The 21,662-nt window shown below is 65.0% G+C and overlaps 1 protein-coding gene across 1 annotated transcript in view; it reads left to right on the plus strand.

The window, feature by feature from the left end:
• Positions 1-21,662, plus strand: part of DIDO1 (death inducer-obliterator 1) — a 28,397-nt gene extending 6,735 nt beyond the window's left edge. Inside the window, exons 6-15 of the mRNA XM_054577546.1 lie at positions 7,384-7,846; positions 7,931-8,090; positions 9,012-9,128; positions 9,229-9,333; positions 9,452-9,584; positions 9,806-10,328; positions 10,664-10,817; positions 11,360-11,449; positions 12,087-12,282; positions 18,165-21,662. Coding sequence (XP_054433521.1) covers positions 7,384-7,846; positions 7,931-8,090; positions 9,012-9,128; positions 9,229-9,333; positions 9,452-9,584; positions 9,806-10,328; positions 10,664-10,817; positions 11,360-11,449; positions 12,087-12,282; positions 18,165-21,244 — 5,021 coding nt within the window. The 3' untranslated portion in view covers positions 21,245-21,662. The remainder of the gene's footprint in view (positions 1-7,383; positions 7,847-7,930; positions 8,091-9,011; positions 9,129-9,228; positions 9,334-9,451; positions 9,585-9,805; positions 10,329-10,663; positions 10,818-11,359; positions 11,450-12,086; positions 12,283-18,164) is intronic.

Genomic DNA, 21,662 nt, shown 5'->3' on the forward strand with positions numbered 1-21,662 from the left:
TAGAGGCGGCGGAGCTAAAGACCCGCCTCCGGAGCGTAGGGGTCCGAGACCCACGCAAATTGCAAGCGACCCTAGATTTTTGTATTTTTATATGTATATATATTTAGGAATAAGTTGTTAAATACAGTTAACCCCTTGTATTAAAGTGAGTTTGATACACTTCAGGTTGTCGAGATAAGACTTCCATGCTGACAACATTGCCTCGAGTTCCCATCACGTTCTAGCACCTCTACGAAGTAGCACTTCTACAGAGGCCGTGAACATACATGAACATGCTTCACTCACGTGTGAGCGGGTGGGGTGGTCGCTCTGGAGTCCCGGGTCGTGTGCTCTAGGCGGGTCACAGGCACGCAGCAGCATCGGGCCCAGCACAGCTGCCATGGGTCCACCTGTTGACTAGCGCTGGACAGCATGGCTCTCCTTGGACGCGCCCCCGCTGCCATCGGGATGGGGGACTCCCCAGGGGCCCGGTTCCCCGCTCCCAGGCTGGGCTTCTTCCCTTCTCGCCTCCCCTCTCCCCGCTGCAGCTGACAGAAAGGTGGAACTAAGGACCGACCCTCCCTAGCACACTGACACCTTGCAGTGAAAACGGGTGGCACCCAGACCTGATTGAGCGCATAGGGGACCTTTCTGAGCTAGGCGCTTTTGTTTTTTTGTTTTTTTAATTGCAGAAATGCCATCTTCCCAGAAGATGAGCCGGGGGGGTGGGGGCCAGTGAGGGGCGTTGGCAAGGTGCTGACGTCAGCCCCGCGAGGGGCGCCTGCGGGCCCGGGGCGTCCTGTCGCTGCTGCGGCAGCGGGCGGCGGGGCCCAGCGCGCACACGGACCTGCGGCCCCCCGAGGGCCCCGCCCGCCTCCCCGGTCAGCCGCAGGCCCGCTCCTCTGGGTTGGCCCAGGTGTGTGGGCCCTCGTGCTGCCCGGAGACCCAGCGCACGCTGGGCAGCACCCTGTGCTTCTCCCTTTTTCCCAGTCCCTGGTGCAGACCTTGGATTGCAGGTACAAGGAACACGTGTCAGGGACCGTGGTGGGGGCCCGTCCATTAGCTGGGCATCAGGGGCTGACTGTGTGGAAGTGCTTTCCTTCCTCCTCCACCATGGACAGTATCGGGGTCCTTTGTGTTTTCAGGCTGATTCGATTATAGTTATTCCTGACTAATTTCTAAAATTGCTTTTGAGGTTTTCTGTACTTGGGGAAACAGTTGTCTTTAAAATTTTTCCCCCAAATCCATCATTTCTGTGTTTTTATAAAAGCCTTATTTTATCTCTTCATTCCCACTATCGGTTCTCTTCCCGTTACTGTCCAGGCACAGAGAGCTGAGCATTTTTGTCTACAAGGCCCTGGGCTGGTTTTATTTTTACTTATTTTAAGTATTTTTTTGACGTAGGAGAAGGGAGGGAAACATCCATGTGTGGTTACACTCGTTACCCCCCACTGGGGACCTGGCCTGCAGCCCAGGCCCGTGTCCTGGAATCGAACCAGTGACCCTTCAGTTCGCAGCCCGGCCCTCAGTCCACGGAGCCCCACCAGCCAGGACAGGCCCCGGGTTTATTAGACAATGCGGCAGTGGCGCCCTGGCACTCACATTTGTAGGCCTGGGGTCTAGTGTTTTGGACTCCTCAAACAACTCCAGAGGCGACTTAAAGCACTGGGGATCTGAACAGGTTTTGACTGAAGCAGGAGCTTTGAGAATTGAAGTGGGAAACCTGAGAGGACCCGCACACCCCGGTCTGTCCAGCCTCGGGCCCCGGGGCAGCAGGCAGCCCGGCCCCCAGTTCGGGCGCACGGGGCAGAGGCGGGCGGAAGTGCTGCCCCGCAGCGGGCACGGGCTCCGGGAGCGCACGCCACCCCTCCGCAGGGCACGCGCTTCCTGCGAGAAACACGTGGGAGGCCTGGAGCCCGGGCACAGGGCGTAGACGCCTGCAGTGGGGGGGCCATTTGCCCCGTCTCTCCTGGAATCATCCGGGCAATAAAACGGCTGGAGACAAAGCTGGCCTCACACACGAACCCAGCTACCCGCCCGTTAGGGGCGCGCGGCCTGCCCGGAGGAAGGGCCCAGCACAGCGCCCATGGGCTCCCGTGTCCTTGGCTGTTGGGGGCATTCTTGTGGCATCTGCAAGTGTACTTTTTACAACATTAAACTAGCCAGCTAAGTAGGAGTTTAGTTCGGGGGAAGGTTTCACAGGCACACAACTTTGACATTTGAGACGAAACCCCTCAGCCCCCAGGGGAGGCTGGAAGTTCCCTAAAGCTCAGACAGGTCCTGCTCCCTACACCTGCTCTTCAGTGACCGTCATGTGACCTTGGGGCATTCTGGGTCCACCCTAATACTGATTGAAGATTGATGCTCCGGCGGCATCATTGTCTGTCAGAGTCCAGGGTCCCCTCTGAAGATGCTGCTGCTGCGGCCGCCCACTGGACCGCGCGAGTCTCAGACGTTCTTGTGTAAAGTTGTAAAACACTTCACGTCCTTAATCTTTGAGGCACAAAGCCATGCACATAGTTATGTTCTTAGCTGCTGAGAATTAAAGAAGTAAACTTAGAAGACGGATAAGTTTTGCCACTTCGTTTGTTTAAGTGAAGGTTGGGGCGGCTGCCGCTGTACGGGCGGACCCGGAGGAGCTCCGCAGGAAGAGTGCGCAGGTAACGGCCACCCCGGGCCGCCCCGGGGCCCGCTGTGACCAGGAGCGCGGGGAGGGTCTCCGGCCCCGAAGCCCTGCCCTGTGGTTAGAGTAGTGAGCCGTGGGCTCGGGTGGCGGGGAGCATCCGCCAAGGACCCCGGGCCACCACACCGCCGGGCTGCCCGGCTGCCAGCCCCCTTGAGCGACACACCCAGCCCCTATGAGGCCTGGGTCACATGTCGCCCGCTCTTCGTCTTGAGTGATTGGGCCAGTTTTTTTTTTTGTTTTTTTTGTTTTTGTTTTTTTTTAGAGGAGGAGGGAGGGCGAAAGCAAGAGAAACACCCGCGTGTGGTTGCCTCTCACATACCCCCTACCGGGGACCTGGCCCACAGCCCAGGCTGTGCCCTACACGGGGGATCAAGCCGGCGACCCTTTGGTTCACAGGCTGGCACTCAGTCCACGGAGCCCCACCAGGCAGGGCAAGGACAGTTTTCCTGTGCTACCAGTCCAACATGGATGTTAAAAACACCGTATGTGAGGCAGAGAACAAGGAAGAACGTTGACCAGATGTACACCAGGCTTTTTGCAGATTTCTTAGGGAGTCCTACGCACCTCTCCCGAGGGCAGAGCTCACCCGAGCAGGACCTGGAACAAGGCCATCAGAGGAGAGGTGCCCGTCCCCAGGCCAGAGCCTCCAACCTGAGCAGCCTCAGAGGGCGCTCCTGCGCCTGAGTGCTGTGGGGAACTGGTGTTTCCTGACAAAAGCAAATCAGTGCTTGGTGGTACTGATGGAAGAATAGCTCAAAATACTTAAGCAAACCCACAAAAGCAAAATTTCTCTTGCTACTGTTGATGGGTTTTTCACACTAGGAAGAATCTTGACAGGAAACAAAGTTGCAATGAGAAACTTCATTGTGTGCTTCCCGCTGAGCTGACAGTAGAATGGAGGTCACAGTGAAGAGTCCCCTCCCACACGGCCCTCTGCCGTGGCACCCAAGCCCTCATGTGCGTCCCTGTTCCAGAGACGGTCCCTCCAGGGGTGACAGCCGAGCGGGCGTGGGACCCGCGGGGGGGCGCGCTGCTGTGGGGCGGGGGCTGCGTCCCCAGTCTGGGCAGTCCCAGGGCGGGGGCACCCCGCGAGGGCCTCCAGCCACTGCCTTGCACCTGCCGTGTGGTCGGGCTTGCGGGCGCCCCAGACACTCGATCTCTGGCGTTTGCAGCCAATCGCCCGGCCGCGGCGGGCCCGCCACAGGCGTCGGTGTGCCTGCCTGCGGCTGGGAGTTCAGGGTGAAGAGCACTGTCTGGGTGGGACGAGATCTAAAGCAGTTGGTGACTGAGGGGCTGCTCGCTGGTGCAGGGCCTGGGCGGGCTGTCCCGGGACTCCCGTCCCTGGGTGTGGGCGCGCAGAGCTGTGCTGGCCGGGTGTGCCCCCACACTTACTCCCACCCCTGCGACAGCTTCGTCTGGGCACCTGCACAGCCTCCACGCAGGGACAGGGCAGCGCCGCCAGTGGAGACCTGTGTCCTCCCGTCTCCATGGAGGTCCGCCAGTGCCACCCAGTGGCCGCGCCGTGCCACCGCCCGCCTGGCAGTGTGGCACAGGGCCCTCGCTTCACGCTCACTGGGAAACGAGCCAATTAGAGAGTCGCTGAGGGCTGGTCCGGGGGAGCCCTGGCCGCCCGGCCGGTGGTTGGCTTCGCCCCGACCTACGGGGCCCGCAGCAGACGCAGCGCTCGGGCAGGGGCCTGGCCTCGGGCAGCCTTGCCCCCCACAGCTGTGGAGGCATCGGCTGGCTCCCCGAGTCAGCCTGGCCTGGAGCCGGAGGCAGGCAAGCCCCAGGTGTGGACGCTGAAGGCCCCTTGGCTGCCGGGCGGGGGGGACCCAGACGGGCGCCAGGCCACTGCGGGCCGTGCCAGCAGGGAGCCCGCAGCTCGTGGGCGGCCACAGTCCCTGCAGCCACCCCAGCGTGGGACGTGCTGCTGCTGCTCCAGGATGAGTTCCTTCTCCCTAGTTACCAAGTCCCTCCCTGCCCTTCTGAGAAGCTGCACGCAGCCGGACAGGTAGGCGTGAATTTGGATGGAGGTTTTGCAGGTTTGGTTGTAGGTCTTCTCTAAAACAGCAGTGTTTCTCTCACTTTCAGAACTTTCTAGCACCGCACCAGGGCCGCTGTCGGGCTGCGCATCCCGAGTGCAGCTCAGTCGGGCCAGGCGTGCCTGTGGGTGGCAGCTGCGTGGAAGTGTTCGCATGTTTCAGACGTCCCTTCAAAGTAGGAGAGGGATGTGGCCGGCTTGCTCTTGGAGTCCACCGTCTTGAGACATTTTACCAATAATTAGTTTAATGATACCTATTTATATCCCCTGGGGAGCAGGTAAAGGTTAGTGAAGGTTGACTTTTAAAAGGCGAAAGCAATTAATTTTACAAAATGGCCTAATGGTTCAGGAAGGCCATCCCCTGCGTTGTAAGGAGAGCGCACGTGTGGGCCGTTAACCGCTCTGGGTAGCGGCCGTGCCGGGCAGGCCCTGAAGGCAGCCTCTCAGTGGGTTTTCCCCGACGAGCGAGAAAGCCCCAGCTAGACCAGAAGTGTGGCTCTTGGGTTCTCACCTGGAGACCCAGGGCAGATGTCATTGGCGTTAGCACCAGGCTGTCGCCTGAAATGACGAGAGTGTTAGACAACGAGATTCGTCCCAAGGCCTGCGGCACAGGCGTCCGGGGCGTTAAGAGTCAGGCCCCCTGGGGTTCCTGGAAGCGCTCCAGGCCGGCTTCTCGGAGGTGCCTTCGGAGCGCGCTGCGGAGGCGCACTCCGCAGGGTCTGTGCTTGCGAAGGGCCCCCTTCTTCGCCTGCAGCAGCCCCTCCCTCTGTGACTGGCGGGGCGCAGCCGCCCCTCTGCCGGCCAGCGCCTGAGGCCCCCCGCCCCACCCTTACCCTGTCACTGAACCGGAGCCCGAGGCCATGAGCCCCGTCCCAGCTGGTAGCGTCAAGTCCCCAGGTGCCGACCTGCAGCGGCCCTTCCTGTGTGGGCTCGATCCGGTGAAGCAGCACACCTGGAACAGGTGCTTTCGTCTCCTTCCTGACATCCCCTTGCTTTGTCTGACTTGGCAGCTGGCTTCCCGCAGAGATCCACTTCCCAGGGGAGCGAAGCTTCAGGGGTGTAGCGTGGTGACTGGACGTGGGTGAGGACGAGCAGGGCAGGCGGAGAGGCCGGCTGGCTTGGGCCTGGCGGCGCAGTGTGGGCTGCACGGGGCGGCGAGGGCTCGGGGAGGAAACGCGGCCCTGCAGTCCGGGTTGGGGCTGGGCACCGAGGGCTTCACACGCGGCCCTGGCGTTGGGGTCCAGGTGGTGCTGCTGCAAACTTTGTAAGACGAGGTGGTTTCATTCCTACCACAAAGTGGAAGAAACGCCAGGTGCCTGTGTGCTGGCCGCAAAGCCCGTTGCTGAGCTGGCCTCGCCTGCTGCTGCAGAGGGAAGTCCTCGCGGGTGGCGGCTCTGGCCCTCTGCCAGCGTGGGCACGGCCGGTGGCGGCGGCTGCTCGGGCTGGGGGTGCCCCGCCAGGGCTCGTCTGTGGGCGGGGCTGGGCCCCCAGGCAGGTTTCAGCCTCCCCGCCCCCCGCCTGCCCTGCCGTTCACTGGAAGGCGAAGGGAGCCCTGGTGAGCCGGGACAGGCTGCTTGTCAGTCTCTGGGTAGAGTCGACAGAGCTCGGGCGTCTGTCGAAGCCCCGCTTGGGGGCCCAGGAGGTTTCGGGGCTCTGCTGCTGCCCGGGCAGTTCGAGAAGAGCCTGCACCTGGCGAGGCGCCTTCTCCATCGGCTCCCGTGTGGCCTGGTCAGTGTCCTGGCCCGCCTCGGGCGGCGGCCTCCTATCAGTGTGCCTGCCGGCTGCGGTCGGCTGCCCGCGCTGGGCCTGGGCCGTGGCCCCGGCTCAGCGCCATCTTCCTTGTTTACCTAAGACCAGAATTGTGAGGGTCTGACAGGAGCAGTGTAATCAATCCTTTAGCATATTCTCTTCTTTAAAGAAAAAGTCCTGGTATCAAAATTTTTGGGCACATTGAAGGGTTTTAGTAATGTTTTTAGCTCTCGTGTACAATCCTCGTTCGAATCACAAGTGTTCACGTGTGGCCCTGACGAGTGATCAAACACCGCTGGCGGCTGTGAGCAGGAAGTCCGTTTATGCGCCGACATGGCCCGTTCTCGTCACCTTAGTGTAGCGGAGATCGGGGTCCCATGTTGCAGCGTTCTGCTCCCTTCCTGTGTTTTGTCAATGTCAACATATCGACTTTGCCCAAAAGAATGATGAACACCTGTGGGTGACCCTCCAAAGCCCTGAGGGTCATAGGGAGGGCGTCTGTCTGACCCACCCTGAGAAGGTTCTTTCAGAGTCACGCTTATAAATGAACGGCACTTGAGTCCTTAACGAAGTGTCCTCTGTGCCTGCCCAGGCGTCACGTGAGGTTCGCCCCTCCGAGCTTAGCTGATGGCCTCGTAAAACCTCAGGTTGGATGTGTCAGTGTGGCGGCAGCACGGCAGGGGCAGGCCTGCCTTTCTGAAGTACAGAGCAGTTGCGACCCTCAGGGAGCGCTTCGCTCTCTGCACTTCCAGCTGCGCCGCTCGGCGGCCTGGAGGCGCGCGCTGCACATGGCGCTCCCTGCAGTGCGCCCCGGGCCCGGCTGCGGCCTGGTGAGCTTTTGCTAGGTGGAGGCTGTGCGTGCTTCCGGGTCACCCCGCTGCACACAGGCGTGTCCTCCAGCCTCACTCACGTTGTATGTCCTTTGCAGCCGTGAAGGAGGACCGGCAAGTGGAGGAGAACACGGCAGCTGCGGGGACGAAGAAGGTGGTGGCGCCGGGCCCTGCTCTGGGCGGCAGGCAGCCCTCGCCCCGGAGACTCCTCCCGAAGAAGTCACCTCCTTTCCCAGGTGCGGCCAAGCCGGCCGTCCGGAAGCTGCCCTCGGGCTTCACCGGCACCATCCCCAAGCGGCCCTGGCCCTCGGCTGCTGCCTCAGGCAGCGCTCCCTCCACCAAGCAGACGGGGCTGGGGCCTGGCGCCACCACGGCTGCTTCCAAAAGGCCGCCTGCCCCCACCACCCTGGGGGGTGCTGCCCGGAAGCCCATGGCGGCCTCTGTCCCCTTGGCCTCCCCAGCCCCAGGCCGTCTGGGGGCCTCGAACGCTGCCCCATCGCAGCCAAATTCACAGATCCGGCAAAATATTCGGCGCTCCTTGAAGGAGATTTTGTGGAAGAGGTAGGCTGTTGTGCTCGGTTGTCTGATTGCTGCCATGGTACGAGCTGGGAGCGCGGGGTTTACACTGCCCTCCCGTCCCTTTAGAGCCAGTGACAGTGACGACCTCATGATGACAGAGAGCGAGGTCGGGAAGGTCGCCCTCCACATCGAGAAGGAGATGTTCAACCTCTTCCATGTCACCGACAATCGCTACAAGAGCAAATACCGCAGCATCATGTTCAACCTCAAGGACCCCAAGAACCAGGTGTGTGTCGGTGCCCCGGCCGGGCTTCCTGCCGCCGAGGGCACACGCGGGCTCTGCGGCTGAGGGTTGCCCTGCTGCGCCGCACGCGGCACGTTAAAACACTCGTGCCCTTTCATGGAAGCCACCAGGCATTTTCAGCCCCCGCGGTGCCGGCCGTGGGCCGTCGGCTTGGGTGTGCGGGCGCCTCCCCCCGGCCCGCCCTTCCCTGCAGCCCTGGGGCCGTCTTCCTCTCGCACGCTCGTGTCCTGGGCGCCTGGCGGGACAGCTGCGCTCCTGCCGCCTCGCTGGCTCCAGAGCAAAGGCCGCGTCCTGGACAGGAGCGCGCAGGCAGCCCTGCACTGGGGCGCCTCCACCGCATCTTCGGTCTTGTCGTTGCCGCGCGGCAGCAGAGTGGGCCTGCCCGCCGGGCTCCCGTGGCGGCGGGCCCTGTGCACACTCGGGGGGCTCCGTCCTCGCAGACACCTGCCTGGGGCGGCTCCTGCCTCCTGGGCTGTCCTTCATCGCGGGCATTGCATGTCTTCGGCCTCTTGGAGTCTCCCCTGTGCCCAGGAGCAGGGTGCGGTGGGAAGCCCTGGCTTCCTGCCTGCCTGTGAGCCGCCCCGTGGAAAGGGGTCTCCTCTCCCTTGCCGCTCGCGTGGCCCCCTGGCGCTGGCCGGGGCCTCCCCAGGGTCTCAGGCAGGCGGTGCGGCATGGGCCTGCGGTCAGCGGGGTGGGGCCTGGCCCGGAGCCCCCGGGCACGGCGGCTCGCACGGGCTCTGGGGGGCTGCGTGCCACGAGGCCCCCGTTGCCTGGGTCCGGTGCTCCGGCCCGCGCCCCACTGTCACTTGGCCACCTGCCCTGTCCTCTTTGTGCCTTTTCTTGGATCTTAGAAACAGCCACTCGGCTATTTGAAACCAGAGGATGAGAGACACTCTTTTGCAGGGCCTCTTCCATCGTGTTCTGCGGGAAGAGATCTCTTTGGCCAAACTTGTGAGAATGAAGCCGGAAGAACTTGTGTCTAAAGAGCTCTCCACGTGGAAGGAGAGGCCGACAAAGCCCGTGAGTGCCGAGGGCGGCGGCCGCACTTCTCCGGAAGTGAACGCTGCAAGGCGGGCGGGGGAGCCCCCGGAAAGGGAGTAACCTGCGTCTTCCCTCTCAGATGGCAGAGCCCAGAGCGAAGCTGCACCAGGAGAGTAAGAAGGTGGCCGCCAGGCAAGAGGCCATCCCTGACCTGGAAGACTCCCCGCCCGTGTCAGACTCAGACGTGAGCACTGGGGTCCAGGCTGCGCGGCTGCGTTGCTCTTGAGGGCTCGTCCCTGGGGGTTCCTACCCCAAGCCCGACCGGGAAGCGGTGGCCGCAGTGTCCCGTCCTTCTCTCTCAGGAACAAGAGTCGGTGCGCACCGCCCCCGAGAAGAGCGCCGCGCCCGCGCTGGACGTGTTCAGCAGCATGCTGAAGGACACCACGGGCCAGCACCGCGCCCACCTCTTCGACCTGAACTGCAGGATCTGCACAGGTGAGCGGGGCAGGTGGGGGCGGGGATTCGCTCCAGGTCGCTGACCCTTCCATGGCGATTGTGTTCAGCCGAAGTTTAAAAATGAACGAGGCTGGGCTGGTCTTTGGGAATCGCGGAGGCCGGCCCCCGCCTTGGCAGAACCGGCGTCTGCGCGGGGCAGGCGGGGCCCCGGGGACGCCCGACCCTCCCCGACCCTCCCCGACCCTCCTCGTGTGCTTCAGGTCAGCTTCCCTCAGAAGATGAACCAGCCCCGAAAAAACAGAAAACATCGGCTCCTGCGAAGAGAGAAGAGTCCAAACTCAAGTGCGACAGCTCGCTCTCTGAGCCAGCTCTCGGCCCTGCCGACGACACAGTCCTGGAAGCGCTGCCTGGAAACGCCTCTGAACCCGACCCAGAGAGCGCGCCCCAGGCCCCCTCGGAGAGGGGCCTCCCCGGGACCCCGGGAGACAGCCGCCGTGAGCCCTCCGCCCCGGAAGGGCCCTCTTGCCCGGCCCCCAGCGGGGGCACCGTGGTCACCACCGTCACCGTGTCCGGCCGCGACCCCAGGACCGCACAGAGCACGGCGAGCACCATCGCGCCGCCCGCGGCGGCCCCCCCAGACAGCACCCCGCTGGCCGCGCCGCAGCAGGACGGCCCGAAGCCGGCCGCGCCCCCGGTGCTGGTGCCCAAGTCCATACTGGCCAAGCCGTCCTCGTCCCCCGAGCCCAGATACCTGCTGTCCATCCCGCCGTCCCCGAGCATCAGGTGTGGTCTCTGCGTGTGGGTTCGCGCTCTGTGCGTGAGCGGGGGGCGGCGGGGGGCAGAGCAGGAGGAGCAACTCGGCGCTCGGCTCTGAAATCACCCGGCCGCACGCTGCTCCTCTTCTGCGGGCCTGCGGGGGGCGCCTCCTCTCACTAGGAAACAGTTGAATTCATGGCCTGTGGTTTCTGTTGCCTGTTTGGTTTTTTCTGACCAGGATGTGCACTTACATCGTAACGATGTAGTTGGTTTGAAAGAGCAGGCTTCCAGGGCGCGCTGGCACTCGGGGCCATGTCTGTGCAGAGAGCGCCTCACCCCTCCTCTCCGGTCCTGTTTTGCAGCACGGCAGAGCCGAGGTCCCCCCCGGACGGAGACGCGCCCCTCTTCCTGTCTCGGCTCAGCACCATTTGGAAAGGGTTCATTAACATGCAGAGCGTAGCCAAGTTCGTCACGAAGGCTTACCCGGTCTCGGGATGTTTTGATTATCTCAGTGAGGTTAGTGCCAAGGGTGTGCGCGTGCACCTCTTACAGGAGTTCGGGTCCTGGAGGTGGTCCCCAGCTGAGCGCCTGGGCACGAAGGCGCTCGGGGACTGGTGGGTGAGGCACAGCGAGTCCACGGGTCAGGCGGTTGGGCAGGAATTCCCATGGGAAGTTGGGCCTCCCAGCTTCCGGGAAGAAGCCACGGTCCATCCTCTCCTCCTGTGGTCCACCCGGGCGCTGACCCACGTGTGTGACCTGCTGTGGCATGCGGTGACACCGTCCGTGGAGGGCTGTCGCGCTGGGACCTGAGCCAGGAGCAGACAGCACTGCTGGGATACTGGCTCATGTCGCATGCTGTGCGGCTCGAGGCTGTCCTCTCCCCACGGTCTGGGTGACTCGGTCCCCGTGTCTGATAACCGAGCAGCGTCTGGAACGCTGAGCGCCGAGCTCTCTGCCGCTGCCTGGTTTCCTCAGCTCGCTGCCTGGGGCAGCTGAACCGGCCGGCGGCCTCTGCGGGCTGGCTTTACCCGTCGCTCAGCAGACATTGTTTCGTCTAGGACCTGCCCGACACGATCCACATCGGGGGGCGGATCGCACCGAGGACCGTGTGGGACTACGTCGGCAAACTCAAGTCCTCTGTGTCGAAGGTACCGCCCACAGTCCGCGCCTGCGGAGGAGGCGCTCTGCCCTCACGTCCTGCCCTGGCCGGTCACCGCGAGCAGTGGCAGCCTGCAGCTTCCTCGCTGTCTGCAGGCGGCGCGCAGTCCCGTCTGGAGCTGGGCGGGCCTGTGAGCGTGGGCGCAGCAGCGCGGGCCCTGCTCTGACTTGGCTCGCGTGCAGGTCGGTGGGGCGAGCGGCCCCCATTTCCTGGCGTCCTTGCAGATGGGGGCGTGGGGCAAGGCCTCGTGGACGGGCCCGTGTGCCGCGCGCCCCGAGGTTAGCCGCCCCGGTGTCTGCACAGGTGGTGCTCTGGGGGCCGGGCTGCCGTTCGCTGTCGGTTCACAGGCTCTGCCTCCTGTGTGCAAGCAGCACCTGTGGCCCTCTGCCTGCCCTGCACGGGGGCTGTCTCCTGGGCGTGAGGGCCGCACGGGCGGGTGGCGGTGCGAGGCCCCCGGCCGGGAGTGCAGCCGCGTGGCTGTCGAGCCTGTGTTCTGCCTGCCACCCCCTTGCCCACGGCGGGACGGCAGGCCTGTGAGATCCAGGGCAGGCCCCGCATCCCTCTCATTCAGGCCGCTGCCGCCTCTGGGCCCCGCGGGCCGACGTGCCGTCCGGTTTGTGTTGCAGGAGCTGTGTCTGATCCGCTTCCATCCCGCCACGGAGGAGGAGGAGGTGGCCTACATCTCGCTCTACTCCTATTTCAGCAGCCGCGGCCGCTTCGGCGTTGTCGCAAACAACAGCAGGCACATCAAAGACCTCTATCTGATCCCCCTGAGCGCTGAGGACCCCGTGCCGCCCAAGCTCTTGCCCTTCGAGGGACCAGGTAAGCAGCAGCTTTCTGGGGGCTGGCCAGGCCCCTGGGATCACTTGTGTCCCCAACCCCGAGTCTCCCTGATCGGTTGCCAGGGGTCACGCCACCTCCCGCACTGTCCGGGAGCAGGAGCTAGCGGTCACGTGAAGCGGCGGTTAGCTGGCGGGCAGCTCCGGGCTGTCCAGGGCGGCCCTAGAAGTGCCCTTGTTACCAGTGTAAGTCATCCTAGAAAAGTGTTACGGAAGGAAAGACCCATAGCGTCCAGCCTTTCGTGGCCTGGGGTCAGTGGACAGTTCAGGTGCTCAGGAGCCTGGAGGAGAGCCTGTGAGGAGAGGCGACACTTCCTGGCAGCCGGCCACCCCACCTGCTGCCGGCAGGGCTCTGCCAGCACCCAGCGCGGGAGCGCCCGGCCGGCGCTCTCCAGCTCCGCCAGGGAGTCGCTGCAGGAGGCTCGGGAAACGGTAGCGGAGGAGGAGGTGTTGCTAGAAGTAATGAGTTTCAAATGTGCTGCTCCAAGTTTAGTTCTTTTATTTTTCTCAAAATACTTTGTGTTTGCTTCTTCCTTATAAAGTGTTGCTTTTAAAGGATTACTTAAAAATTAGCCTTAAAAAAGCTTGGACTCGTCGAGGGGTCGAGGGCGAGTCCAAGGGCACGTGGTCTGAGGGCACAGCTCTCGACGCCCTGAGAAGAAGCTGGCGGAAGGCGCGCACGCGGACACGCCCCTCGGCCGCGGGGTGCCGGGAAGACGGAGCGCCGGACACGCAGTGCGTGCTCGGGGGAGGGCTCTGTCCTGGAGGCGGTGGCCAAGTGCTCCGACCACCACGACGGTGCTGCCTGTTTCCTGGCACCGCCACGTCCTCACCCACGACACCCGGCCGGGCGAGTCTCCCGCCGTGCCCCGTGCTCGCTGGGCTGGGGGCGGCCCCCCGTAGGCATGCCGGGTCCCCGGCCGTCACGAGCAGAGCAGGAGGCGGGCTGGGCTCCGCGTCCACGGGCGCAGCACAGGGCGCCGTCTCAGCGCCGCACGCACTGGAAGAGCCGGGACTTCAGGGTGTCCCCTCTCGTGCTCCTTGGGTGAAGAGAGGGCCCCTCGCGGACATCAGGGAGGGCCTGGGGGAGCAGCTCGACGACGTGGCTGGCTGGTCCCCAGAGGGCCCGGAGGGAGGCGTCCTGGCCCTGCGGGCGAGGCGAAGACGCTGACCGCGCAGAGCCCGCCAGGAGCCTCCGGCCGGGGGCAAGCGAGGGCCTTTGTGCCGGTGGAGGTGGGTCGGTGGGGCTGGGCCCCGGGCCCCGGAACAGCATCCCTGCTCTGAGCCCCCGCTGCCTGGGCTGCGGGGGGCGGGGGGGGGGCGGCCTCAGGACACGCAGTCGGTGGGCCAAGCAGGCCGCCTCTGCGGGGGCTGGGACACCCCCTGAGGGCACACAAGGGTTTTAGAAACGAAGCCATTTTTGCCCGTGAACGCTTACGAGGCTCTTTTTTAAGGGCATCCTTCTACGTGTGAGCCTCTTTGATTCAGTGTGTCGCTTTTCATGCCGATACCACTGTCTCTCTGGTACGTTAACGTCCACGTACGTTTATAAAGTCCACGTCAGCAAACCCGGCGCCAGGCCAGGGCCTCCCTCTCCCGTCTCACGTGGGCACCGTGGGACCTGTGCACTCCCGTGTGGGGTCTGTGTGTGCCGCTCCCATGCCGTGTCTGCGTGTGTGTGTCTGCGTGTCGTGTGCGCCTGTGGATGGAAGGCTGGGCGGGATGGCTCCCCCGCCCCCCGCTGTCGCAGTGCTCCCTGCCTCCCTGCCTCCCTGCCTCCCTGCCTCCCTGCGCTGGTCTCGGTGCAGCCTCCTCTGGGGGGCAGGCCCTGTCTCGGGGGCGGTGACATCCCCAGCGAGCACTGGCCCCTTGGCCTGGTGGGCGCGCCCTTGACCCCGTTGCAGCCCGGTGCTGTCCTCTGCCCAGGGAGTGTCCACCAGGGTTGGCTGTGCTGAGGCCCTGCGCTCTGTCCCCCTCAGCTTTCTGGAGGAAACGAAGCCCAGGCCGGGTTGGGGGGCGGGGCCCGTATCCAGCTTCGGGAGCCGTGGTCTGCGTGGGCCCCGGCCGCCGCCCGGGTGGGGTTGCTGTGGGGGGGCCGATGTGCGCACCCCGTAGGCGACAAGGTGCAGCTCTCTCCCCACCCTGCCCCGGCCGTGGGAGCCCGCAAGGCAGATGACAGTCCCCTGAGCTCTTGCTGTCCGCCCCGGAGCAGCAAGCGATGGTGCTTATTCCGAGCCCGGCCTTGTGAGCCGGCGCTGACCACCCTCCCTGGCCGCCCGCCAGCCCCGAGAGCACAGCGTGCTCAGGGTGCAGGACGCCACGGCCTCGCATGCCTACATGGCTTGTCCACGGAAGGGCCGGGGGGGGGTCTCGTGTGACATGCGGCGTTTCAGTACCGGGGCGGCGTGGTTTCAGAGGGCCCCAGGGTCCCTGCGGGCACTCGCTCAGCTCCGTCGCTGGCCCTGGCGGCCCCAGCCCTGGGGACGCGGCCTCGCTTGTACATGGCTGGCCAGTCAGACTGGGCGCCTGCGTGGTTCCTGTGTGAGCCCAGCAGGACCAGGCTAGGCCAGCGCTAGGCCAGGACCCCCCCCCGCCCCCCGCCCAGAGACAGGCAGGCTTCAGGTGCCCTGGCCCACGGCAGGCACGGCCGGGCGTTTCTGGGATGCGGGCCGTGGGAGCAGGGGCAGGCGCTGCCTCCGGGGGCCGGGCGGGGCCTCCTTGCGGGATCACAGCCCAGTGCCTTCTGCCCGCGGTTCTCCTGTGCTCTCGTGGGCTGGGGCTGGGCCTTCCCTGCTGCCAGGTGAGCCTCTCTCTGTGTGTCCAGCTGTGCACTGTGACCCGAGCCACAGGCCCTACTGAATGTATCCGTCTTTTCCTTTGAAATCAATAAAAAATACTTCATGGAAACTGGTCGTCGTGTGTTTGAATCTGAACCGAGCGCTGGCCCCCGGCACCTGTTGTCCCCCGCCGATGCCCCTCGGCCTAGGGCGTGGCCCTGCGGCCCGAGCCCTGGCTGGGGCGGGTGGCTCTGACCGGCGGCGCTGAGCCCGGCGGCTCTGTCCCCGCCGCGTGGGTTCTGCGTGCGTGTGCACGTGAGAGGAGGCACCCGCACCCGTACGCGCCGCCTCGCTGCTCCCCGGTCACGTGAGGGCTGTCCCGCGTGCCTCTCAGACGGCGCTGTTCCAGTCGCGGCGCGTTTTGTCGGGACCGATTCAGACTGCAGCAGGGTTCTCGTTTTGCGCAATGGGGAGTGGCGCGTGCCGGGGGGTTTCGGGGGAAAGGCAGCGTTTCTCGTCGCTGGGGGTGAAGGAGCCAGTCCCTGAAGCCAGGCCTCCGCTGCGACGGGCCAGGTCGGGGGCCCAGGGCCCCCGCCAGCGCCCCCTCCCTTCCCACAGCCCGCGCCTCTCCAGGCCTCTCTGTCCCTGGGCTTCTGGGCGCCTCTGCCGCGGGCGGTCTGCTGGTAGCGCTGAGCCGAGGCTGCCCCTCCCCGTGACCCCTCGGGGTCAGATTAAGGCAGCCACGCAGGCCTGTCCCCATCCGCACAGCGCGGTCCGCTGGTCAGCGTTTGCCCCGGTCCTGCGGAGGGGTCAAGGGGTCAGCGGCTGCCTGGGCTCCTTGTCGGGAAATGCAGGGTGACACAGCGAGGGAGCCGCCCCCCACCGGTCGTTCTCATCTGCTTGAGGAATTCTAAGCCTCGACGGCCCTCAGAAAGGGAGGGGGAGGGGAGGTGCGCCCCGCTGCCCACAGCGGGACGGGGGTGTGGCCAACCGGGCCGCCCGGGCGCCTCACTGCAGCCGGCGTGGGGGTGAGTGGGAGGGCCCGGAGGGGCGGCGGGGGCGGCCGCCTCCCAGCAGTGGGTGGCCCCCGGCGGACGCCGCGGGTCTCAGGAGAGGCCGCCTTTCTGTCGGAGCAGCGAGCCTTTTGTCTCATGAATGGAAGTTACTTCCGAGGTGCTCGTTCCATTTCAGACACCCGCGCAGCCCGTACGTGAACACACGCCTAGGAGAACACAATTGGACGGCTTCCCAACGCGGGCGGGCCGTGTTCTGCGCACCCAGGTCAAACTTGGCTTAGCTTTTGGGGAAGGTTAGTCGGGAAATTCAAAACCGACGCCCCAGTCCCGGAGCCGTCGGAGCGCTCACAGGCGCGTGCAGGCGCGGAGCCCTGCCAGCTGCCTCGGTGCCCGGCTGTGGGCCACCTCCGTCTCCCAGCGGTGCTCTGAAGCGGCACGGCCACAGCCGTGCCCGTGAGTGTGGGGTGGGGCGGGGCGGGGGCCTGTGTGCTGCAGGGAGCGCGGCAGCGGCTGTAGCCGGCCAGGCACACGTGCCACAGGGCCGGTGGCCTGTCTGCCCGGGGGTGGGCGCAGGGACCTCCTGGCACACAGCCGATGGACCTGCAGCTCGGCTGGCGCCACAGCCTGGTGTTGGCGCAGTCCCTGCGCTGGGAACCCGCCTATCCAGCTCTGGGCTGCCCAGGGGACATCCCCACGCCGGCCCCAGCCCTTGCCCACAGCCCCTTACCACTGGTGGCAGGTGCTACAGAGACAGGCAGCTTCAGGGCTGTCCCCACGTGGGCAGCTGCCCGCGAGCCCTGCGGGTCCTCAGTGGACGCCTCAGCTCGCATGGTGGCCTGAGGAGGGGCCGGAAGGACCCCGGTGGGGAGGGTGGCGATGCAGCATTAGCCCTGCGGTGCTCTCTGCGAGGCCGGAGGGGCCGCATGTGCTCAGCCTGCCAGCCATCTCGGCGGGGTTTGGGGAGGGCGGCAGGGCCACACAGTGGAGTCATTTGGGACCATCTTTAAAACCACACAGTAGGAAAACGGTCTTTAACTTGTTTTGCAGTAAGGCTAACACGGACGTCTGGGGACCAAAGTGCTGTCTGTTACTCACTTGTTAATTTATTTACACATTGATTAATTTCAAACACCTTCTGCTGTTGAAACAAACTCTGTGTGGCATTTCTCCTGAAGTTACTGCTTGGTGACTTGGGGTTTTTGTTCGCCTTTTGGTGGCCTGGGTTTATTCTGTCTAGGGAGTAGGGGTTCATTGCTGAAATGTCAGCGTTCCCGAAACAATGCGCCACCGTTCGGAGTGCCTGGAGTGACCCTTAAGGAGTAACTCTTTCTTAACAACTGGCTGTGCCCTCGAACCCTGGTGTGCGTGCTCTGGACGCCTCGGCACACACTCACGCACCACATCCTGCGTTTACGAGGACAGCGTTAGACCGCTCTCGGTCGATTAACGCTCGTGGAATTTATTTCTAAACCTGAAAGAATATTTATTTCAGTCGTTTCAGTCTGCAGCACTTTTCCTGTTAATTCTAATTTCGACACCAGCCACCAGTGAACGTCCCTCATGGAGTGGACTGCATCGATCGTTGCAGTCTTCCTGATCATTGCCATTGAGTCGGTCCCTGATCAGACGTTGAACGTTAGTATGTTTAGCGTGATGTCGCTGCTGCCGCTCCCAAGTTACAGGCTGGGGGGCAGGCCCCCCCCCCCCGTGTGCGCGCTCAGCCGCCGTCCCTCCTCGCTCCCCCCGGGGCTGGTTAACAGTGCAGCGTCCGTACAACGGCCGCCCCGCCGCCTCTGCCACCCGAGTGCCGGAGCACTGGGTGTGATGTTACATGTGCAACGTAAATGCTGGCCGTTGGAGTGAGTTTACTTGGGAGCAAGCGCTGGGTTCGGGGGGTGGAACCCGGGGTCAATGTCTTTCGCTGCCAGTCCTTTTAAACACTCGGCTCTCCTTGGTCCAGAAGCTGTGCCTCCCGCCCATGCCCACCCCCGCTGCTGCCCTTGCTGCAGCTCGCCTCCGACGGGCAGAGCGGGCTTCAGATTCTCAGACTGGTGCGATGTTTTGTTTTTCAGGTCTCGAGTCCCCGCGTCCAAACATAATCCTTGGGTTAGTAATCTGCCAGAAGATAAAGCGCCCTTCGACTGCTGGAGACGTAGACAAGACGGAGGAGAAGAGGGCCCGGCTGCAGGCGCCGGAGGAGCCGGACGTGCCGGGCTACCCCAAAGCGCCTCCGGCCTCGCAGTCGGAGAAGAAGCCCCCCAAATATCAGCTCAGCTCTGGGGACACCGCTGTCAGCGCCACGCCCCCAGGGTCCCCTCCGCCCCCGCCCCCTCTGCCAGAACCGCCCGCGTCCTCCTCCTCGTCCGTGTTGAAGATGTTGTCGTCCCTCAAGCCGGGAGCCACCGGCACTGTCACGGCCCCACCCGCCCCGGCGGCAGTCGCCGCGGCCGCCGCCTCTGCCTCCAAAACGGCCTCGCCGCTGGAGCACATCCTGCAGACTCTGTTTGGGAAGAAGAAAGCGTTTGAGCCCGCGGCCGTGGAGCCCACGGAGCCTGCGCCCGCCTCCCGCCCTGACACCAGGGCCGAGAGCGGGCTGCCGGCCGCGCCGCTGCTGGACCCCATCGTCCAGCAGTTCGGTCAGTTCTCCAGAGAGAGGGTCCTGGAGGAAGAGGAAGACGACAGGCCCTATGACCCCGAAGAGGAGTACGGTCCTGACCGGGCCTTCGACGCCCAGTTCGGGGGCCGAGGGAAGCGGCCGGACGTGGAGAGGGCCTCCGAGACGGCCGAGCGGGAAGAGGTGGCCTACGACCCCGAGGACGAGACGATTCTAGAAGAAGCCAAAGTGACCATCGACGATCTGCCGAACAGGATGTGCGCAGACGCCCGGGGCAGCGCCGCCGCCGCGCCCTCCCTCGCAGAGCAGCAGAAGATGATCGAGGAGCTCAATCGACAGATCGAGGAGCAGAAGCGGCAGGTGCAGGAGCAGGAGGAGGCGCTCCGGCAGCAGCGGGCGGCTGTGGGGGCCTCCATGGCCCACTTCTCGGTGTCGGACGCGCTGATGTCGCCGCCTCCCAAGGCCTCGCTGCCCAAGGCCGAGCTGCTCCCGCAGGAGCCGCAGGCCTCCAGCAGGGCCGCCGGGCCGCCCGCCAGTCAGGGGCCCGGCCCCGGCTCCGACCCACGACAGAGTCGGGACCCCCGGCAGGCCCGGCGGCTGGCCGCGGAGAGCAGCGAGAGCGAGGGCTTCTCAAAGGCTCCCGCCGGCAGCGCGCCCAGCACCCTGCCCGCCAGAGAAGTGCCCGGTGGGGCTGCCACCGGGCAGGGGCGCGCACCCGCCCCGGAAGAAAAGGAGCCCACCCCTCCGCCCTGGGCTCCTGGGGACGAGGCCACGCGGCCCGGCAAGCAGGTGGGCGCCACAGGCGAGCTCTCGGAAAGCCAAGGCCCGCCGCCCAGCGACAGCGGCCCTCCTGTGGCCGGCGGCCCCGGCCTGGCCCGGCCCGCCCGGAAGGTGCTGCTGCCCACGCCGCCCAGCACCGGCTTCCCGCCCGGCTTTGCCGCGCAGGGTGAGGGGCCGGGCTTCGGCTCCCCGGCCGGGCGGGACCCGTTTCTGAGCCCAGCGTTCGCATCTCAGGACCGAGCCTTTGGCTCGTCGCCATATGAGGATCCAAGAAACGCCCTGTTTGCTGAAAAGAGCGATCGTTCGGCCATGGAGACCGAAGGAGACAGAGACCCACCATGCAGAGCTGGTGAGGGGGCAGCCCCGTACCCCCCGCCGGGGCCCCAGTTCCACGGCCAGCGCGAGCCTGCACCCCGCACTTTCGGAACGTCGGGACCTCACGGCCCCAGCTTCCCGGGGCCGCGGGGGCCAGCGCCTGCGTTTCCAGAGGAGAACATCATGTCTAACAACGATGGGCCGAGAGGACCCCCATCAGCCCGATTCGGGGCCCAGAAGGGGCCCATCCCTTCCCTGTTCTCAGGGCCACACGGGCCACCTCCCTACGGGGACAGCAGGGGCCCCTCACCCTCTCACCCTGGGGGGCCCAGGGGAGCAGCACCACCCCAATTCGAGGAGCGCAAGGATCCGCACGGCGAGGCGAGGGAGTTCCAGGACGCCCTGTACGGCGACATGGCCGGGACTCCGGCTCCGTTTGAAGGCCTGGAACAAGGCCCGTCAGTGGGAAACAGAGGCCCGGGCCCCTTCCAGTTCGGAGGCCCGCGGAGGCCCCTGCTGGCCCAGTTTAAAGGGCCCCGAGGAGGCCCCCCTCCCTCTCAGTTTGGGGGGCAGAGAGGACCACCCCCTGGCCATTTCGTGGGCCCAAGGGGGCCGCATCCTGGTCAGTTTGAGGGGCCCAGAGGCCAAGCACCAAATTTCATGCCAGGACCCAGGGGAATTCAGCCACAGCAGTTTGAAGAGCAAAGGGTGAACTCGCCGCCCAGGTTTGCCAGCCAGAGGGCCCCAGCCCCTCTCCAGTTCGGGGGCCCCCGGGGGGCCGCCCCTTTTCCCGACAAAAGCGAGCCCGCCCCTCCCCGCTTCCATTTTCAGGGCCCGTCCCCTCAGGGGGCGAAGCCGGCACCCAGGCCCCTGCTGGAGCTGCCCAGCCACCCGCCCCAGCTCCGCAAGGACCGGTGGGACGAGGCCGGCCCAGCGCCCACCCTGCCCTCCGGGGGGCCCGGCCCGGGCCCTGAGGCCGAGGCGCAGTGGGCACCGCCCGAGTTCCGGGAGGGCAAAGGCCCCGACTACAGAAGCCAGGCCGGCCCCAAGGAGCAGCCGCTGGAGGAGCCCGAGGCCCAGGGCGAGAGCCGGCAGGGCCGAGCCTTCGAGGACCGCCGGCGGGAGCGTGAGCGCGGCCGGACCTGGAGCCGCGAGCGGGACTGGGACCGCGGCCGCGAGTGGGACCGGCACCGTGAGAAGGACTCCTGCCGAGGGCGCGCCCGGGACCGCGAGCGGGACTGGGAGCGGAGCCGTGAGCGGAGCCGGAACCGGGACAGGGACCGGGACCGGGACCGGAGGCGGGACCGCGACAGGTCCCGCAGCAGAGACCGCGACCGCGACAAGGCCCGGGAGCGGGAGCGGGGCCGGGAGCGCAAGGACCGCAGCAAAAGCACGGAGAGCACGCGGGACCCCAAGGCGGAGGCCCCCGCCCCCCACACCTAGGCCAGGGCCCACGGGCACTTCCTGCTGAAAGCCAAGGTCGCAGGCCGTGTGGAACACGTCGTTCTTGAGATAGCTGTGAACCTAGATGAATAGAATATTCTGGACTTCCAAAATTACTGTAATTTTGTGTATAATGGTTTCTTACAAAATTTCACATCTTTACAATTCTGATGCTTTTTTAAAAACAACTAAAGGACTCAATATTTCCATTTAGAATTACTGAAATGGGAAAGTGTCTACACAAGCATATTGCTTTTTCAGATTATAAAGTTATCTCTTCCAATAACTTGACCGGGGTAAATGCTAAGGGAACTCCGCGGACCTCAGAGCCGTACCTCCGGTTGCTGACATCTCACCCGTACCCCCAGGCTTCCAAACGCTGCCCGGCGGGGCGGGGCCGAGGCGCTGGCGCGGGTGC

This window comes from Pteronotus mesoamericanus, unplaced genomic scaffold (genome assembly GCF_021234165.1).
Source record: "Pteronotus mesoamericanus isolate MK-2021 breed Mesoamerican mustached bat unplaced genomic scaffold, CSHL_Meso_final contig_436, whole genome shotgun sequence".
Lineage (NCBI taxonomy): Eukaryota > Metazoa > Chordata > Mammalia > Chiroptera > Mormoopidae > Pteronotus > Pteronotus mesoamericanus.